The sequence below is a fragment of the Colius striatus genome, chromosome 12 (assembly GCF_028858725.1).
Source record: "Colius striatus isolate bColStr4 chromosome 12, bColStr4.1.hap1, whole genome shotgun sequence".
NCBI classification, from domain to species: Eukaryota; Metazoa; Chordata; class Aves; order Coliiformes; family Coliidae; genus Colius; species Colius striatus.
Window position 1 is genome coordinate 24,440,284 of NC_084770.1, and position 17,309 is coordinate 24,457,592.

The 17,309-nt window shown below is 54.2% G+C and overlaps 3 protein-coding genes and 1 long non-coding RNA gene across 10 annotated transcripts in view; 1 reads left to right on the forward strand and 3 right to left on the reverse strand.

Moving 5' to 3' along the window:
• Positions 1-1,008: 1,008 nt before the first annotated feature.
• On the reverse strand, positions 1,009-10,273 carry RNF168 (ring finger protein 168). Of its 3 annotated transcripts, none has more exons than XM_062006239.1 (8): positions 10,145-10,273; positions 8,871-8,988; positions 7,973-8,310; positions 6,755-6,834; positions 5,477-5,656; positions 4,719-4,843; positions 4,336-4,423; positions 1,009-3,732 (listed from the first exon to the last, which is right to left on the reverse strand). In XM_062006239.1, exons 3-8 carry the CDS (start codon positions 8,268-8,270, stop codon positions 2,698-2,700), a joined length of 1,806 nt encoding a protein of 601 aa, XP_061862223.1. In that variant the 5' UTR covers positions 8,271-8,310; positions 8,871-8,988; positions 10,145-10,273; the 3' UTR covers positions 1,009-2,697. The 3 variants fall into 3 exon arrangements, with proteins under 3 accessions (XP_061862223.1, XP_061862224.1, XP_061862222.1); XM_062006240.1 differs by lacking the exon at positions 10,145-10,273 and adding an exon at positions 9,943-10,111; XM_062006238.1 differs by lacking the exon at positions 10,145-10,273 and adding an exon at positions 9,790-9,909.
• On the forward strand, positions 10,100-15,858 carry LOC133626495 (uncharacterized). The gene is made up of 2 exons (XR_009819569.1): positions 10,100-10,528; positions 10,722-15,858. It is a non-coding gene; the product is annotated as an uncharacterized LOC133626495 (long non-coding RNA).
• The window catches only part of CEP19 (centrosomal protein 19), a 28,961-nt gene continuing 22,269 nt past the window's right edge, over positions 10,618-17,309 (reverse strand). Inside the window, exons 4-5 of the transcript XR_009819566.1 lie at positions 10,857-11,006; positions 10,618-10,715 (exon numbers count right to left, since the gene is read on the reverse strand). The gene's annotated coding sequence lies outside the window, so the exon portion shown is untranslated. The remainder of the gene's footprint in view (positions 10,716-10,856; positions 11,007-17,309) is intronic.
• On the reverse strand, positions 12,881-17,217 carry WDR53 (WD repeat domain 53). Of its 5 annotated transcripts, XM_062006242.1 has the most exons (4): positions 17,161-17,217; positions 16,741-16,842; positions 15,431-15,921; positions 12,881-14,129 (listed from the first exon to the last, which is right to left on the reverse strand). In XM_062006242.1, exons 2-4 carry the CDS (start codon positions 16,805-16,807, stop codon positions 13,557-13,559), a joined length of 1,131 nt encoding a protein of 376 aa, XP_061862226.1. In that variant the 5' UTR covers positions 16,808-16,842; positions 17,161-17,217; the 3' UTR covers positions 12,881-13,556. The 5 variants fall into 5 exon arrangements, with proteins under 5 accessions (XP_061862226.1, XP_061862227.1, XP_061862228.1 ...); XM_062006243.1 differs by lacking the exon at positions 16,741-16,842 and having other exon boundaries at positions 17,161-17,212; XM_062006244.1 differs by lacking the exon at positions 16,741-16,842 and having other exon boundaries at positions 15,431-16,084; positions 17,161-17,175.

The window sequence follows — 17,309 nt, forward strand, 5'->3', positions numbered from 1 at the left end:
CAGGCTGGGGCTGGCTGGCTGCGGGGCTGCAGAGCACCTTGTCATTAGCAAGGGCCAACACAAGGGACTGCTACAGAAAGCAAAGGTTCCCTGAGTAGTCAAAGGACTTTAAAACCTGCTGCCAGGCAAACTGGCAGCCCTGTTCCCTCTCTCACTCGGCTCCCTCCCTCCCCTCCCCACACCAGCTCTGGCTCTCAGGGACACCACCAAATCTGGCAAAGTATTTAGCTGTGTTGGTACTTGCGTGTGTGTCCCCCCCCTGACAGTTTAATGAGGTAAACTTGTACACAAAGGCAACAAACAACGAGAGCCACCTGAAGCAACACACTGGTGCAAGCAGGATGTGCTCAGCAGTGGCGAAATTCCACCCTCTAACAAGAAAACACCCCAAAGGACAAGCCAAAGGGGGCCTGGTGAAGAGGGTTGTGCTATAGACACAGGGAGGAACATCAGCACGTTTGGGACCTGAGGGCTTTCGGTAGCACACCTCAGCTGAGGCTGCTGGAACAGGCTGGAGGGTTTTGTATGTTGAAGTTAAGGTTGGGTTTTAGCTAATTAGTGGGTTTTTAGTCTTGCTTAGTCTCCATTCTGTTTCAAAAGCCAAAACCCATCTTTCTCAGATGAGAGGCCACTCTTACACAGAAAAACTCCAAGAGGCTGGGAAAACACAGGAACCCCCAATTGCTTCAACACCCTCCCCACTACATTCACACCCCCAACCACACTTCTGTACACTCAGCCCTTTGCAACAGCCAGTGCCAGCATTTATTGCCAGTGGAACCCCAGCAGCAGGGTTTGCCATGGACAGCGAGGAAGTCAGGACACAGCTGAGACCATCCTTCCAGCAAGCTAAAATCTGACACCAGGCTTCAGGAAGGGGCTGTAAAATGAAGCTGAATAGGCTTTAAAAAAAACCCATTAAACTCTTTCTCTCCTCAACTGATTTGAAAATGGAATTTACTTCCCCCTTGCTTATGGTGACTGGAAAGGCTGAGTATCACTGGCATGAAAACAGTCAATAAATAACTTTAATCAATGAAGGTTTATATCTGACTGCCTGGGGAAGGCAGAAAACCACCCCAACACAAGTAAGGATGAAACAGAAACAGATCTGCAGGCTTCCAGTACAACAGCTGAGGCAGCAAGAGGAACAGTGAAGGAACCTAAAACTGGTCACCTCTTGTAACTGACTCAAAAAGCACATCTGAGGAAGAAATCATTTCTTTGTGAGCCTGCCATTACTACAGACATGTAGGCAAGGGAAAAACAACCTAAGCCCAGGCTGGTGTGCTGCTCATGCTTCCAATAAAACCCCAGCTTTGGTTTTTAAACCTTCCACCATCAGAAGATCCTGCCTCGAAGCACTTGGTTACAAACTTCCCAGAGCTGAGTTAAAGGCTAAAGACCACCAACAAGGGTCAAAAGGCAGAAATGCCCAGGTTTAAAATGTTTGCTAACTCTGGGGACTGGCACATCCCCTTCAGCAATGTAGCTTGGTGCCTGGCTTTCTTTCAAACAGGTATGGGGGCAACGTGTCTCATTACAAGCAGAACAGAGAACAAAAGACAGTTTCTTAACAGCAGCAGCTAAACTCACTGATCGAGAGCAGCTTCTCTGCTGAGTAGCAGCTGGTCAACTCCTCACCAGCCTCAACTTCCCCGCAGCCTCAGTTCCCCCACGTGCCCAAACTGGCACTCTTCTGGAAAGGGGTTGGTTTTCAGTCCAAGTGGAAGATGGCACTTGGTGGTTCCTCCCAGAGTGGAGGGCAGGGGGAACACAATGCAGCCACTGACAGCAGCTGTGTGAACCTTTACTTCTAGTGTTGTCATCACTGACAGCTTCAGTTCTCAGTTGCTTTTCCCCCTTTGTGTTTAACTTTCTCCATTGCAACTGTCTTCTAGGCCATTTGTTTTCAATCCTCTGTGGTTCTAATCAGACTCAAACCAGTTTTGAGCATGAACATCAAACAGCACTAAACAAGGGCAATATTATCAACCGAGAACAAAGCTGCAGAACGTCAGCCACGAGAAACAAGAGCATCTTTCCCCAACACCAGAGAGGCACAGCTGCAGCAGTGACTTCTGAACAGAGGCAAGTCCAAGCCCACAACCACTTCTGCCAGTGGCACCAACAAAAGATCCTTGGCTCTGGCAGCAGGAGAACAACCTGGGTTTTCCCTTTTGTGTAAGAAATGGGTTAGTACAGGAGAGGGAGAGAGTGTGTCTGTCCCCCCACACTCCTGTAACTGCTGTGGGAATGCAACAGGTCACCTGAATTCCACTGGTGCTGGGCTGAAGGGGACAGTGGCTGTGCTGGGTGAAGCCTCAGCCTTGGGGATGGCAGACAAGTGAGAAAAAAAAAAAAAGACTCCTGTTCTTCCTCTGTGGAATGTGCATCCTTTCCATGAAAGGCTTCCTCATTCAAACGTTAAGATAAGACCACAGGGCGCTTTTGGTTCTAAAGACTGACAGCATTCACCTGCACAAAGATATCAGTGCAAGTGCTAGAAGCTAAGCTGTGCTCAAGAAAAGACCAGTTCAGTTGGTTCAGCCTGGGGCAAGGGCTATGTTATTCATACTCCCCAGGACACTGCAATCAATACTTTGTGGCCCAAAATGTCCTCCCTCAAAACCAGCAACAAAACTGTTCAGGGCGGCTTCACTCCTCTCTCTGCAGCGCCTCGGGGGTTCTGCTCCTCTACTCCCCAACAGGGCTTTTAAACATCTGGAGGAGCGTCTTCTGCTGAGCCTTGGGCAGGGAACAGATGTCGCTCGTGTCACTGGTGTTAACCACACAATTCAAGACCTTCCCTCCCTTGGTGCCGGGCGACTTGACGTGCACCCTGGTAGGGGATTGCCAGTTCTCATCGCAGGAGCCCTTCCGAGCCTTGCGGGCATGCGCCTCAGCCTGCTTTTTGGGCACCTTGGAGTCTTTTGCGGTCTTGGAAGTTCCCTTTTGAGCCAGGGAGTTCTTCCCGGCCTGAGGCCGTTGGGTGCGGAGCAGGTACTCGTCTGGAGAGCCCTTCTGTCGGTTCAGCGTGCTTTCCTCCTTGTTGAGCTGCTTCTGCAGCTGCAGAGCCAGGAGCCTGTCCTGCTCCTCTTGCTGACGCCTTTCGTAGAACTCCTGTTCAAAAGCTTTCTGCATCTGCACGTTAAAATCACCGACTTGCTCCCCTTGGTCCTCTAAAGCCTCCGGAAACGTTCTTCTCCTCTTATCGAGGGCGCACATGTCGATGGCTGCCTCAGCTGGCGGCTCCAGTGACTTCCTCTTGGGAGGCTCCTTCGTGTCCTGCAGCCCCTTTGCTTTCTCTCCAGCCCTCGTCCCTGTGCTTCCGCTGCCACACAGCGCAGGAGTTGCTGCTGCCTGGACACAGGCACGAGTTTCAGCAGGATTCTCAAGCTTTATGCTTCCTACGTGTGTTAAACCACCTGCCTCAGCTCCATCCCCCTCTCCTTCGCATGGCTGAAGGACTCCTCGAGACTCTTCCTCTCCTGTGATCCCACCAAGCGCATCTGGAGCTTCGCCTCCTGGATGAGTCGGTCCTGCTGCTTCTTCCTGCTCGCTGGTGGCCGTTTCCCCTGCACCTGAGGCACTGAAATAGTTCATGCAGGACTCAAAAAACAAATCCTTGGCACTGGAACCTTGAACCCCACGGATCAGCTGTGGAGACAGTATCGGCATTTCCTCGTGTTCACCCCACCACGCAGAACTGCTGCCTTCGCTGCTGGGCTCCTGCACAAGAGGGAGAGGCTGACAATAAAGGGCATTTTCCAGGTATGTGTAAAATGCAAACCTCCCTTCTCACAGCTGAGCTGCTCACAGCTGCTCTGGGATACTCACTGGGCTGCTTCTCTTTTAAAATAATACCTAACTGTTGACTACCAATGGAAAGATTAACCCCCCACCCCCAGGGAAGCCTAGCAAGTGGAGTGCAGCCTTCCCCTCTTATCAGTGACACTAATCATCTCTTGAAGCCTGCTCATCTTCTTCTGAAGCCTGAACAGGAAAGATCAGATGGGATGACGAGAATCAGAGTGCAGCCTCCTCCAGCGGGCTCCAGAACCACCACTTCAGTGCCACACACCACTGGTTACCCCCTGAGCTCGCTGAAGACACCCTTGTGTGGCTACACAAGGAACTGAGCCATAGGTGCACACCTGTGGGCTGCCAAGCATGGCTCCTTCCCTTTCCTCCTTCAACTGCCTTCAGTATTTGTGACTCCTCAACCAAAGGAGGATAAACTGCCCAGCACTGACGTGCAAGATAAGGAATCCTACAGGCAAAGGGAAAATAACCTGCAGTTACTGATATTAATAACAAAGTGATTTGAGTTACCGCAGAGCCAGGGTCACTCCTGCCTCTTTGTGCTGCTCTGGAGAACGATGCTGACCCAAAGGTACGCTGAGGCTTTGGAGACAGGTACCTTAAAAGGAAAAAAAACCCAAAGTATACCTTTTCAAACACTCTTTTCCCAGAATTGTTAGTCCTTTGCTTTAATCAAGATCTTCAGGTTCACTCTGACAATCAAAAACCCCAAGGGAAGGGTAAGCGTTTCTCTTCTCCTCCCTGTTACCCTGTGAGAAGATCCCCCAGCTCTCACGTGCCCCAGACTATCCAGGGAGGCTGGACCACAGGACTCCAAGGAAGCAAACTGAGCCGAGGGACACTTCACCAAGAGACAGACCAATAATTAAAGAAGAAAAACTTGCATGACTTACTTCTGAATGTCTCCAGAACTGCTAGCTCTGTTCCTGGCCTTGCCCAGCTGAGCTGGGGATGTCTGGGGTGAGAGGCTGCCTGCTGCTGAGGGGCTGCACAGCACCTGCCCCTTGGAATCCTCGTTCTTGGGCGACAAATCGAAACGGCATCATGTAAAACAAACCACAGCAGAAAACTGTTTTGTTTCTGCTGCAAAATTCAGTTACTTGTGTCCAAATAATTCTAAACTGTAGGTAATGGCTATGGGAGGTGTTCTGTACACTTTCCTGTATGTGGCATTAGGGGACAAGAGGTTTTGCCCAAATCAGGACTCGGGTTTCCTCACTGCAACAACTGCCAGGTGGCAAAAACCAACCGAGCAATTAACACAACAAATAAACCAACCCCAAAACAGCAGGTGAACGTCCTCAGTGCATTCCTTTTTTTTCTTCAGTACAGGTTACAGACATCTGTTTCTTCTACAGCAGTATTTGCAAAGGGAAGTACTGAGGAGAAAGCCAATGTCTTGAAAAGGTTCACACAAAGAACAGCCAGCACGTGTTTCCAGTGGGCACTATACTTCGGGTATTACATGTTTGGAGTATTTCACCCTCAAAAATGAATGGTCCATCAGGGGTCTGAAGGGGACCTGGCAGATGCCAGCAGCTTCCAACTACAAACAAATGTAAACTGTAAAGCTTACATTCTTTTTCTCTGCCAAGTCTAAGTTGCTGGCACTGCATCAACATGCTCCACTGTCCCCTTGAGCCTGACTCACCAGACTGTTACTCAGCTGCCAGGCCAGCTCCTCATCCTGCTTCAGCTGCTTCTCCATCTCCTTCCGTCTCTCTTCTGCCAGTCTCTGCTCCTCCTCCTCCTCCTCCGCCAGGAGCCGCTGGATGTACTCCTCGCTTGCCTTGTTCTCCTCCTGTTCGTGTGCTTGCCTCTCTGCCTTCACCTGAAGGAGATGGTTTTAAATGTGTCTGGTTCCTGTCACAGGACCACTCTTTACGCCAAGCTCTCACTGAAACGGGAGCAACTCGCTGCTCCCACGGAGGCTCAGCACAGCTCAGGGACAGTCTTTAATCACACAGGTGTCCAAGGGTCTGAGGCTCACACTGATGCCGTGGGCGAGTCCTCCCTTGGTTCTGCAAGCCCTCACTCACCACTGACCTCACTGCCAAGGTTCAACTCCTGGCTCAGCTCTGCAAAATGGGAGTAACAAAAAGTAACAGCTCCAAATAGCTGGATGCACAGAGCAGTGAGCCTGGCACTGTGAGGGCAGGGGTTGGGCTACACGAGCTCAGAGGTCTTCTCCAACCACAGTGATTCTACGACTCCACACTCCAGACCACGGCATCCACTCAGCCTGCCTACGCTATCGCAAGGCCAGTGCTAGAAGATGCCTGGAAGATGGGACAGCTCCTTTCTGGAGGAGCCCTTCTGCTCTCTTGAAATACACACAGCCCCAGGTATCAGTCCAGGAGCTGTAAACCTGCCTTCCTTATGGCAGACATGCACTCCCAAGACCTCAGCTACCAGGAACTCCACAAGCACTTCAAGGATGAATAAAGCCTTCTCATCAGGTTACTGCTGTTTGGACAGCTGCTTCAGAGAAGAGCATCAAGCTGTAATACCACACAAGCTCTGTTAGGTCTCGGTTTGTTTCAAATCAGGTAGCAATGTCTTATCAGACACCTTATTGATCTCACTGCTTCAGGGCTCCATCTCCATTAAGCATTGATGCTATGCTGCCAATCAATCCATCTCATCCCCTAAGTGGGCAGGGAGACAGATGGCGAAAGGTGAGGCTGACTCTGAGCTTCCCTGCAGAGCTTTGGGGAACACGAGGCAGTGACTGAGAGGGACCTGCAGGCGGTGTAAACAGGACACCAGTCTAATCCATGCTTTGTCAGTCACCAATGTGTTCTTGCAGCAGCAATGTCCTCGTAAGGATCTGTCTTTTCCCATTAAATAACATTGCAGCTGCTTGCTGGAACCAATAAAACAAGAAGACACAAAGCATTTCTGCTTTTAAATCCATTTTTAGACTTACCTTGTTAATCTCTGCTTCATACTCCTGCCTCAGCTCCCCAGGCTTGCTCAGCTGGTGTTGTGGGGGGCGCGGGACACAGACTAATTGAGAGGAAGGAAAAGAAGAAGTGAGAAACAAAGCAAGATCCTGACAATCAAAGGAAAGATTTTACCAAAAGGTGACTTCCACACCTTGCCATGGGAATCACTTGACTTAAGCACTGTGAGGAAAAGGAAAAAGCAGCGCTTTGTGTTACAAAGGAGTGAAGTCAAAAAGCACCTTGTTACCAAGTGGCAAGAACAGCCACTTTTCCAGGCAGGGTACACAGAGCAAACACACACGTTTTTCACTCATTCTGCTTAACAAGACTTCACAACAGTGCAAGTGGAACAACGTGTCAACCTGTCAACTAGTCTCTCCCATGAGAGCTTACACGGTAACAAACCCCCAAATCCTTCAAGGGGTTAACCAGATTTCACTTCCTTTTCTCTGACACTACAGGCTGGTTACAGAGACTCTGGCACAGGCTGGAGTCCTGGAATTTCTGACCAAAGTAAACAGCATCTAAGAGCTGAAAAACTTTCAGCCACTTGGCTTACTTGGAAGTGACACAAACAGGCAAATACCCTACCTGCAGCCCAGGCTGTGCCAGGCTGGAACCCTGCCCTGCCGGGACTGGCAGCCCCATGGCAGAGCTCTGAGCAGAGCTGGGAACTGACCCCCTAGGACATGACCAGACCAGGTAACGCACCCTCTGTACCACAGACAGAAAGGCATCAACAGCCACCAAAGGCCCCTTGCCCAGGGGAGCTCTGGCACTGCATGTTCCAGCAGTAACAGCCTCTCTACACACAGTGTCTCATTTCACAACATCCAAAGTCCACCAACAGTAACTACTTTAAGGGTCAGGAGACTGGAGCCAGGCTGTGCTCAGTGATGGCCAATGATAGGACAAGGGGCAATGAGGACAAGCTGGAACAAAAGAGGTTCCAAAGCAACACAAGGAGGAATTTCTTCCCTGTTGAGGTGAGGGAGCACTGGCATGGGCTGCCCAGATGGGCTGTGGAGTCTCCTTCTCTGGAGACATCCAAACCCAGCTGGATGAGTTCCTGTGTACCCTAGTCTAGGTGGTCCTGCTCTGGCAGGGGAGTTGCACTGGGTGAGCTTTCCAGGTCCCTTCCAGCCCTTGAGATCTGTGACTCTGTAGAGGCACCCCAGGACAAGTGAAGCTTTACTTACTTTCCTTTTCCAGATCCTGTCCGCTAATCCTACTCTCACACTCCTTCGGGTAACTCTTCTGGATCTTCTCCCAGAGCTCCCAGTTGACAAGAGTATTCCTGCGGGCGTTGTACCGTGCCCAGGAAGAGACTCGACGCCGACAGAAAGGGCAGCAGAGACTGGCCTTTTCCACAGTCAGCTGGAAACAGGAGTTGCACAGGGTATGGTTGCACGGCAGCGTCACCGGCTCCACCAAGATCTCCATGCAGATCTGGCAGAGGCAGTCGCACAGGGACAGCGGAGCCTCCGGCTGCGACATCCTGCTGCCAGGCACAGCAACACCGCTAGAGCATCACCACCTGAAAGCAGAGACAAACAGGTCTTTTGCTTCCCTGTAAGTAACCCAAAATGCTCAGTTTTACACCTGCTCTACAACAACATGACTGGGATTTAAGAAGAGGATTTAAGAAGCGGTTACTTGTGCTCATGCTCTGAGAGCTTCTCAACTTCCCGAGGAAGAGGGATGGCTTTCTAGAAGCCACGGAGAAACCGCAGGAGGCTGTCCTACCACACTCTCCCGTGAGTTGCAACAAGGTGCTTTGGGGGCTGCAAGGAGGTGGGATGGAGAGGGAGGAGGAGGAAAGACGGTGAGAGCTCTTCTAGCACTATCTGTAACCAGCTATGGTCACACTTGGTGGACACGTTATCACAGTTACCTCAGCCTCCCAGTCAGTCCATTTTCCACTACATCCACGTCTTTCAGAAGCTGCTTCTGGTGCAGCTTCACTCCAGTATGTTCTGAGAGGTGAAATATAACACCCCTGGGCACCAGAGGTTATCTTCTTCCTTGTTTATTTATTTGCTTAAGCTGGGACTAAAAAGCCAAAAAGCTTTTTGTTAACATAAGCAAAGAACTAACCAACACATTCAACGCTTCAGCATCTTCTGGCAGCACTCAGAACGGGGGTTTCACCCTGCTCTTCTATCACCAACACGCCTCACAGCATTCTTCCCCTTGTCCCAGGAACGCTGTGGAACTGAAAACAAAAGGCAGATGCAGCAAAAAGGACAAAAACAGGATTTTTTTTCCCCTAAAGTCATAGGAACTTAAGAAAGTTCTTACAAGCTTCTTAAAACCACCCAGCTTCACAGAGACAGGAGCCAGCCTGCACCTCCCACCACACAGGGATCTGACATGGAGACAAACGCACTTTAAGCTGGGTGTTATTACCTCAGCTCCCCCTTTGCTGCTAAAACAAATCCCCTTACTGAACAGCGCTGTAGATGACACGGAAACACCCGTGTTCGTGCCGGGGTTGTTAAACAGCAAATCGGGCCCGAGCATCGCCGCGCTGCGGCCGTTCCGCGGGGGTCCGAGGGCACGCAGCCGCCGGGACAGCCCCTCAGCGCGGCGCGGGACACCGGGACAGCCCCTCAGCACGGTGCAGGGCCGGGACACCGGGACAGCCCCTCAGCGCGGCGCAGGGCCGGGACACCGGGACAGCCCCTCAGCGCGGCGCGGGACACCGGGACAGCCCCTCAGCGCGGCGCGGGACGCCGGGACACCGGGACAGCCCCTCAGCGCGGCGCAGGGCCGGGACACCGGGACAGCCCCTCAGCGCGGCACGGGACACCGGGACACCCCCTCAGCGCGGCGCAGGGCCGGGACACCGGGACAGCCCCTCAGCGCGGCGCGGGACACCGGGACACCGAGACAGCCCCTCAGCGCGGCACGGGACACCGGGACACCCCCTCAGCGCGGCACGGGACACCGGGACAGCCCCTCAGAGCGGCGCGGGGCCGGGATGCCGCTCCCCCAGCACAAAGTCAGCACCCACCGAGCTCCGGCTCCGCGGCGGCCTCAGGCCAGGCAGCGCCGGGGCCTCCCGCAATGGCCGCCGAGCCGCCTCCCGCCGCGCCCCGCCCTGCTGCCGCCGCCGAGGCTTCGCTCCGCCTCCCGCGCCGCGCCGGGCCTGCCGGGACACACGCACCGGGCCCGGCCCTCGCTCCGCCTCCCGCGCCCCGCCGGGCCTGCCGGGACACACGCACCGGGCCCGGCCCTCGCTCCGCCTCCCGCGCCGCGCCGGGCCTGCCGGGACACACGCACCGGGCCCGGCCCTCGCTCCGCCTCCCGCGCCGCACCGAGCCCGCTGAGCCAGGCCCGGCCAGGCCCGGCCTCCGCCCGCCTCTTACCGCCCGGGGCCGGGTCGGGCCGGGCCGCCCCTCAGCTCCGCTCCGCGGGTTCGTGGCCCGAAGCGCGGCCCTGGGCCAAGGGTACGCGCATGGCCGCGGCCCAGCCCGCGTGATAAACCCGCGGCTCTCCTGGCCTTGGTTTAATCGCATAGTGATGACGGTGTTAATGAGCTGCGGCTTTGCCCCTCCCGCGCTGCAGGACGGGCCCGCACACAGGCTGCACACAGGCTTCGTGTCGCCGCAGCCGCGCAGCAGAAGGGCTGTTCTAGAACCTCAGAAACATCTCATAGGCCATAAGGACGAGTTGTTTTTTCAAAGGAAACAGCTATCAAAGGAACAGAAGAGGTTCCAAAGAAACGCAAGGAAAACTTCTTCCCTGTTGAGGTGAGGGAGCACTGGCAGGGGCTGCCCAGATGGGCTGTGGAGTCTCCTTCTCTGGAGACATTCAAACCCAGCTGGGCGAGTCTCTGTGTGCCCTGCTCTAGGTGGTCCTGCTCTGGCAGAGGGATGATCTTTCGAGGTCCCTTCCAGCTCTTAGGATTCTGTGATCTTTTCTTCGTATTGCTCATTTCTGCAGTAAACAGCGATCCCGCCCAGGAGAGGTGAACAGTCAGTGTGGGTTGTGCAGCCTCACGCTGGGGTCACCATGGCCACACCAGCGTCCCTGTGCGTGCAGCTCTGGGGCTGCCCCAGCCCCCACCCCTAGGCTTACCTCTGCTCCGGTGCCCACGGCCACTGGGGTTCCTGGCTTCTCTCCTGCTCCAGACGCTCAGCCTGCAGCTCAAACTTCTGTGCCAGCGTCTGCAAGCTCGAATCCAGCTCTGTGAACTGTGCCTCCAAAGACTGCAGCTTGGTTTCTACTCTGAGGGATGAAAACAAGGGTGTTTCAGAAGGACCTGGGTATCAAGCAGTGGCACTTTCCACCTGACGGTGACATTGCTCTGTGAACAGCTCCAGACCTTGTCCTGTCACCTGGCAGCAGAGACAGACCCCCCTGCCAGGCGCAGCCCCCTGTCAGGGAGTGTCAGAGAGGGCTCCTGTCTCCCCTCAGCCTCCTCCAGGCTCAACACTCCCATTCCCTCAGCCCCTCCCCAGCACCCTTATGCTCCAGCCGCTTCCCCAGCTCTGTGCCCAGCTCTGGCCATGCTGCAGCCCCTCAGTGTCTGTGTGGCCCAGTGAGTGAGGGGCCCAGCACTGAACACAGCCCTGGAGCTGCAGCCTCCCCAGGGCCATATCTAATATTCTACAGCTTTTTGTATGTTCTGAGAGAATGAGAATTCCAGACCCTTTCTGGAGAGCTGTGCTCAGGACTGAGCCTGGACGGGATGGTTTGCCCAGCTGGTCAGACACGCTGTGCCCGCCCTGCAGGAGAGCTCGCTGACCCATGCCAGCGGGACAGCTTGGGATGGATTATCTTACACGAAGCCAATGAACCCGTCCGTCAGCTCGAGCGTTCCCCTTCTCCAGCAGGCTTTGAACAGGGAGGGTGAATCAGCGTCACCTATGTCCCAGTTCCTCAGCAACAGGGAATTTCTTTAAACTCACAAGAAAGGTCTGTTCTTACAAGGGTTGATTTCTAATGATAACCACCTGCCTCTTGCCCTTGACCCCCTCCAGAGTCAGAGGTATTTTTTCCACATTCAGAATCTCCCATTTACCCCAGCAGTGGGGCAGGAACCTGAATCTCCCACTATTGCCACCTCCCACAGCCACGGGCCCTTGCTGGCAGAGCAGCCAGCGCTGCCAGGGACTCGTTGCGGAGAGGCTGCAGCTTGTGGGTCTATCCCCCCTTCCCTCCCCACAGACTGCTGACAGCTTTCCCCTGCACACACAACGTCTACTGACATCCCGTTCCCCAGGAACACTTCCAAGGAATCACTAACAGGTCACGTCTCCCCTCCTCTGCCCCAGTCCCCTCCAGCCCCGTCCTGCCCGCAGTGCCAGCGCCGACAACCTGTTGAGCGACTCGCTGAGGGCGCGCAGGGAGATGCTGGCTTTAGCCATCTTCCCGCAGAAGGGCGGCTGGATCCTCTCTCCCAAAGTAAGCAGCCGCCACCAGGACAGGGGATCCGACTCCTTGTATGCATCAAGGCTTTTTATAGCTTGTACATCCAAATATAGGCGGTGGGTGCATGACATGTGCTCACGGACACACCGTGTGCTGACCCGGGCTGTCCTGCTACAGAAGCTCCTGCAGAGGTGATACTCTGCTGCTTTTCTGATGTGTGTTGCCTTCGTTTTGCCGTCGCACCTGCCCGCTCGTGCCTTGGGCCAAGGCCTCCTGCTGCTAAGGGCTGCACAAGCAGATGGCTCGGCTTTGTTTTATAAAATCAGGTAGGATGGTAAGATCAGCTTTGGGTGAGGATGAGTTGCATTTGGTTGTGGAGCTGCTTTGAACAAATCCAAGATGGTTGGAACCCCTTCCCTAAAGGACAGACAGCAGACCCGGGATTTTCAGGAGCTGCATTTGTGAAAGAAGAGCTGGAAATTTTGCCACCAAAAAGCAAACAGAAGGCATCAGATAATGTGTGGGTGGGAACAGCCTGGCTGGTGAAACCAGCAAAGGCCAGTGTTTCCAAAGCTCTGGGAAGGCAGTTGGAAAGGTTTGGGTGAGCAGGATCTGTGCCTTCGGTCCTGCACACTCCCCCTGTCACAGGGCATACCATACACTTCTTGACACTCTTCTAGGCCTGCTGGTATTAGGGTAAGTGATATTAGGGTACAGAACACAAGGGAGCAAGTGAGAGAGAAAGCATTTATTAAGACAAGTTCTTTTTCCCTGGGATAAAAAAGTAAATGCATAAGAGAGCTGGCCCATTACACAGATGTTAATGTTTCCCACTGCTCCTCTGTTTGCTGCAGCATGAAAAGATCCAACCGGATTGAAATTGGGACTGAAACTGCTCATCAGCTGGTGCCTCTCTAGTCTGATACGCAGCTGCTGACTAACTCATGACAAACTTATGTCCCCCACAGCCAATTTAAGGTGACTGTGACCCAGTTTAATGGGTAGAGTGAGGTAATGCACTGCAATAGATCACAGCACGAGGAGCTCAGCCAGTGGCATCCCTGTTACTGCACAGTGTCCTCACGGAGCACTGTGGGAGGCCCCGCCAGTGTCAATTTCCTCCTCCAATCTTCCTTAGTTCAGCTTAGTCATCAGTCAGCGTTACCTCCAAACTTACTGGAGAACTCGTTTCGCTTCAAGCAGCAAGCTGCCCACCCTGTGGGAGTGGCTGCCGGGCAGCACAGCGTGAGGCTGGTGGCACCGTGGGGATGCAGCAAACCCTCCAACTTCCTGAGGACACCGCGAGTTCTGCCCGTCGCTTTTGGGTCAGCAGATGTAACTGGGCTCATTTCAGGCACTCCCAGATGTAGGTTTCCCTGAAAAAGTCTTTGAATGCCTCCATGTCTAATGTTCTGGCAGCAGATACACGGATACAGAACTGCTCTGGTCAGCAACTAGCACTCTCTTGGAGCCTTTGATCTCCGCACATGAGATCCAGTTCACCTTCTCACCATGCTCAATGGTCAGCTTTGGTAAAACCCCAGTGTGTTCACCTGAAGCCACGTTGCTGAGCTTCCCATCTTTCCTGCTGGAAGCCTTCCTTCTCTGCAGGGATTTTACCGGGCTCCTCTGCTGCTTTCCGAGGTCACTGCTGACATCCCAGAGTAAGACTTTCCCGTCGTTGCCCCCACTCAGCAGCCGGTACACTCCCGGCAGGAACAGCACCTGTGACACTCCCAAGCTGTGACCCTGGAACTCCAGCTCGCGTTCAAACCTGGCACCCGTGACCCTGAACACTCGGACTCTCCCGTCCTGAGCTCCGCAGCCAAAGACGTTGCCGCACGACGCGACCGAGAGGCAATGTGCAAGCGGTGGGTTAAAGAACTGGCCAGCCGACTGCAGGCTGTCCCCTGCTTCACACTCCTGCAGGTTTGTGGCCCACAAGGGGCGAGCTTTCTGCAGGTTCCACAGCATAACCTTGGGGAAAAAAAAGCATGGATGGATCAATAATGTATCTGTTCTATGCAAGATCAGATCTTCCCCTCACAGCACAAAGACAAGCCCACTTCTTGCTCCAGCACAGCCGAGGCTGTGCCTGAGTTTGGCCTGCCTTCCAAACGCTCACGGTGCCCTCCTCAGCAATGACTCACACCTCTGCACCACAAAATAGATCAACAAGCTCTTCCAAATGCCTCTGCATCCATCTCAGCAGTAGTGACCATTGCACACTGCCCATCAGTTACTGAAAGGGAGGGACATGGAAACACAGAACAGCATCATTCTGGATTTTACTCCTGTCTCTGCCACATCTCTGCCCTAAAATAATCACTTCCATGACCGTGTCTGAAAAGTGGGACAGCAAAAGGCAAAGTCAGTTCAAGCCCTCCTTTATAAACAGATATGTAACTGTTTTTATACCCCAGGAGTGGATCTGGTTAGTGCTATGACCTCTTGACCCCCGGGGGAGGTTGTGTTTGTCCTAAAGGGCTTTAGATGCCCTTGGGTTTTGAGAACATCAGGGTGAAACTGCTCAATGCTGTCCAAGCCAACTTCAGTACTGCTAGAACCACAGAAACCTCTGCAAAAGTGACAGTTTTCAGCTGGGGCTGAAGCAGGTCAGACATCAGCCACTGGAGAGAAACTACTGAAAAACATTTGTTCTGGGGAGGCAACTTCAGCAGGCTCCAGTAACTCCTCATATGGTTCAGAACCCTTCCACAATGGCTGCAAAGGACGTCCCTCCTGTTGAGGACGGTGAAGCGTAAAAGGCAAAGAACAGTTAATGCCTCCAAGAGGACAAATTACAAGAATGACTTGTCCTTAGAGTGATATGCACCACTTGGAAAGACATTTATCTACCTGAGGTGAAGGATTCTTGCTATTATCCATCACTGCAAGCATCTCACCTCTTCCTAACCATCATCTGCACTGTGCCTGCAGCTCGAACTGATCCCTAGGGGCAGCTTCTGCCTTTGCTCAAGCTGACCTGGCATCAGCCTCCTTTGCACCGTGTTCTCCTTCCCCACCTCGCTCACTTCCAGATTGTAAATATTACAGAAGGTAAAAATGGGGAGAGGAACTGCTGAGTGGAGAATGGCACAGAGAGCCTCAACACTTCAGGCTCCCTGCCAAAACGGTTTTAGAGTAGCTAAGGAGCTCTGTGGGTGCCTGCAGGCGGTACACCCTCACTCTTGGTGAAAGTCAGCTGGTGCCTCCCTACACAGGCAGGCTGTCACCGTTTCGCTTCTCTAATAACCAGCTACTGGTATGCAAATCACCTGCATGTCCAGTCCACAGGAAACAAGGCTCTGAGGCCTCTGAGGTCGAAAGACAACAGAGGAGCAGATGTTTGAGTGTCTCAAGGACCGGATGACTTTCTTGTTTTCCAAGTCCATAACCTTTATTGCCCCCGAGTCATCTGCTGCGGCCAAGAACTTGTCGGTCTCGTTCACCGAGAGGCAGTTGATCTCCTCCTCGTTCACGTGGAAGCGTTCCACGGGCTCCTTGAGGGACCGGACGTCCAGCAGGCTGATGGATTCCCCATGGGAGGCGTACAGCCGGGTGGGACAGAGAGGGGAGAACACCACGGACGCCACATCGTCGGCCCCGGGGAGCTGGAGCTGTCCTGTGGGAGCACCGCTCCCATCCCAGAGCGCCAGCTCGCCTCGCTCTGCACCCGACGCCACCAGCCCTTCTGCGTTCACATCCAAGCACAATACAGAGGAGGAATGTCCACCAACCCACTTGACTGCCATGTTTGGGGGTACCACTGAAACAAACAAACAAAAACACCTGAATTGAGCTGGCGGTGGTGTCGTCACAGCAGAAAGCTTATCAAGGCAACCAGACCATCCCGTAGACCGCAGGGCAGCCTGCTGGAATCTGCAGCGTCTGACTCAAAAGGAGCAAGAGGGAAAACTGGTGATGTCCACCTGCAGAGAAGTCAGATTGCTCCAGTCTGGGTGAGAGGACACATGGATATGCATCCACAAGGACACATCCTCCATCCAGCTGCCGAGGCGCTGGCTGGTCAGTGCCCAACATCAGTTTGCAATGCAATGCTTGGAGTAAGAAATGTGCTGGTGAAAGCAGGAGGAACTGATTAACGCTGAAAGGGATTGCTTCAACAGTTTAAAGGCATACATTTGCATGAGTAAGTTTCCAACTATAGCGTGTGTGCTTCATGTACCCAAAGCAATGGTTAAACTTCTTGTGCCCGGTAAACACTAAAGCATAACCCGATAAACACCAACATCCTTCTAAAAGAGGCATTACCAGTTTACCAGGCAGGTAGTTACGTGGTTTGCAACATGTGTAACTAGGCCTCAAAGCACACCCATAGCACACCCATCGTGCTAACCATGGGTGTGCTTTGAGGGTCCGGCCCTGTGGGACAGGGCTGGTTAGGGGATGAAGTCAGCAGGAAGATTAAATGCAGGAGAAAAAAAGGAAAACCGAGCAACGCAAAAGCTTCACAAGTTTTGGAGAGATCAGCAGAGCGCGGGGGAAGGGGAGAGCTCAGGGCAGGCGTGGGGAAGGACACGCGGGGCTGGCGGGACGGAGCCGTGGCGAACGCTGGCGGCCTTACCGCGACTTTGGGCAATAAAGGCTTGATTTATCTCTCGGTTTGGTTTGGGTCGGGTTTTTTTCCCCATGTTATCTTGTGACTTTTTGCCAAGCCGGGTCTAAACTGCAGAGAGAATTCATTCAATCCCTCCGGTGCTTCACCCGCCTCCCGGGCCCCGACTCGCGGCCCGGCCCGGCCGCCCCCGGGCAGCGGAGTGAACTTCCACCCGCAGCCCCCGGGCCCCCGGCCCTCAGCCCGCCAGGCCCGGCCCCGGCTCCTCGGCGCGCAGCCCCCGCAGCAGCCGAGCTCGCGGAGGGGAACCCGCGCAGCTCTGAGGGCTGTTCCGCGGCGGAGGAGCCCCGCGGCCGGGCCCGCACCGCTCCCTGGCAGAAGAGCCGGGGGGAAGCCCCTCAGCGCCGCCGCCTCGCCTCAGCCGCTCACCTCGGCCCCGCTCCGCGCCGCTGCTGCCGCCGCCGTCTCCGCCGCGGCCCGGGCCCGGGCCCCGCGCATGCGCGGCGGGCGGGGCGGGCTGCCCGCGGCGGTGATGGCGGCGCCGGCTGCGCGCGCCCCCGCGCCGTGAGGGGCCTTGG

Excerpts from the sequence above, each read along its gene's own strand:
- RNF168 (XM_062006239.1), bottom strand. The coding sequence starts at position 8,270 with ATGTCGCAGCCGGAGGCTCCGCTGTCCCTGTGCGACTGCCTCTGCCAG. Across the intron at positions 6,835-7,972 it reads ACAGGATCTGGAAAAGGAAA|TCTGTGTCCCGCGCCCCCCA; the intron begins GTAAGTAAAGCT and ends CCTCTCAATTAG. Across the intron at positions 5,657-6,754 it reads ATGAAGCAGAGATTAACAAG|GTGAAGGCAGAGAGGCAAGC; the intron begins GTAAGTCTAAAA and ends CATCTCCTTCAG.
- WDR53 (XM_062006242.1), bottom strand. The coding sequence starts at position 16,807 with ATGGGGAAAAAAACCCGACCCAAACCAAACCGAGAGATAAATCAAGCC. Across the intron at positions 15,922-16,740 it reads CTTTATTGCCCAAAGTCGCG|TGGTACCCCCAAACATGGCA; the intron begins GTAAGGCCGCCA and ends TGTTTGTTTCAG. Across the intron at positions 14,130-15,430 it reads CCTGTGGACTGGACATGCAG|GTTATGCTGTGGAACCTGCA; the intron begins GTGATTTGCATA and ends TTTTTCCCCAAG.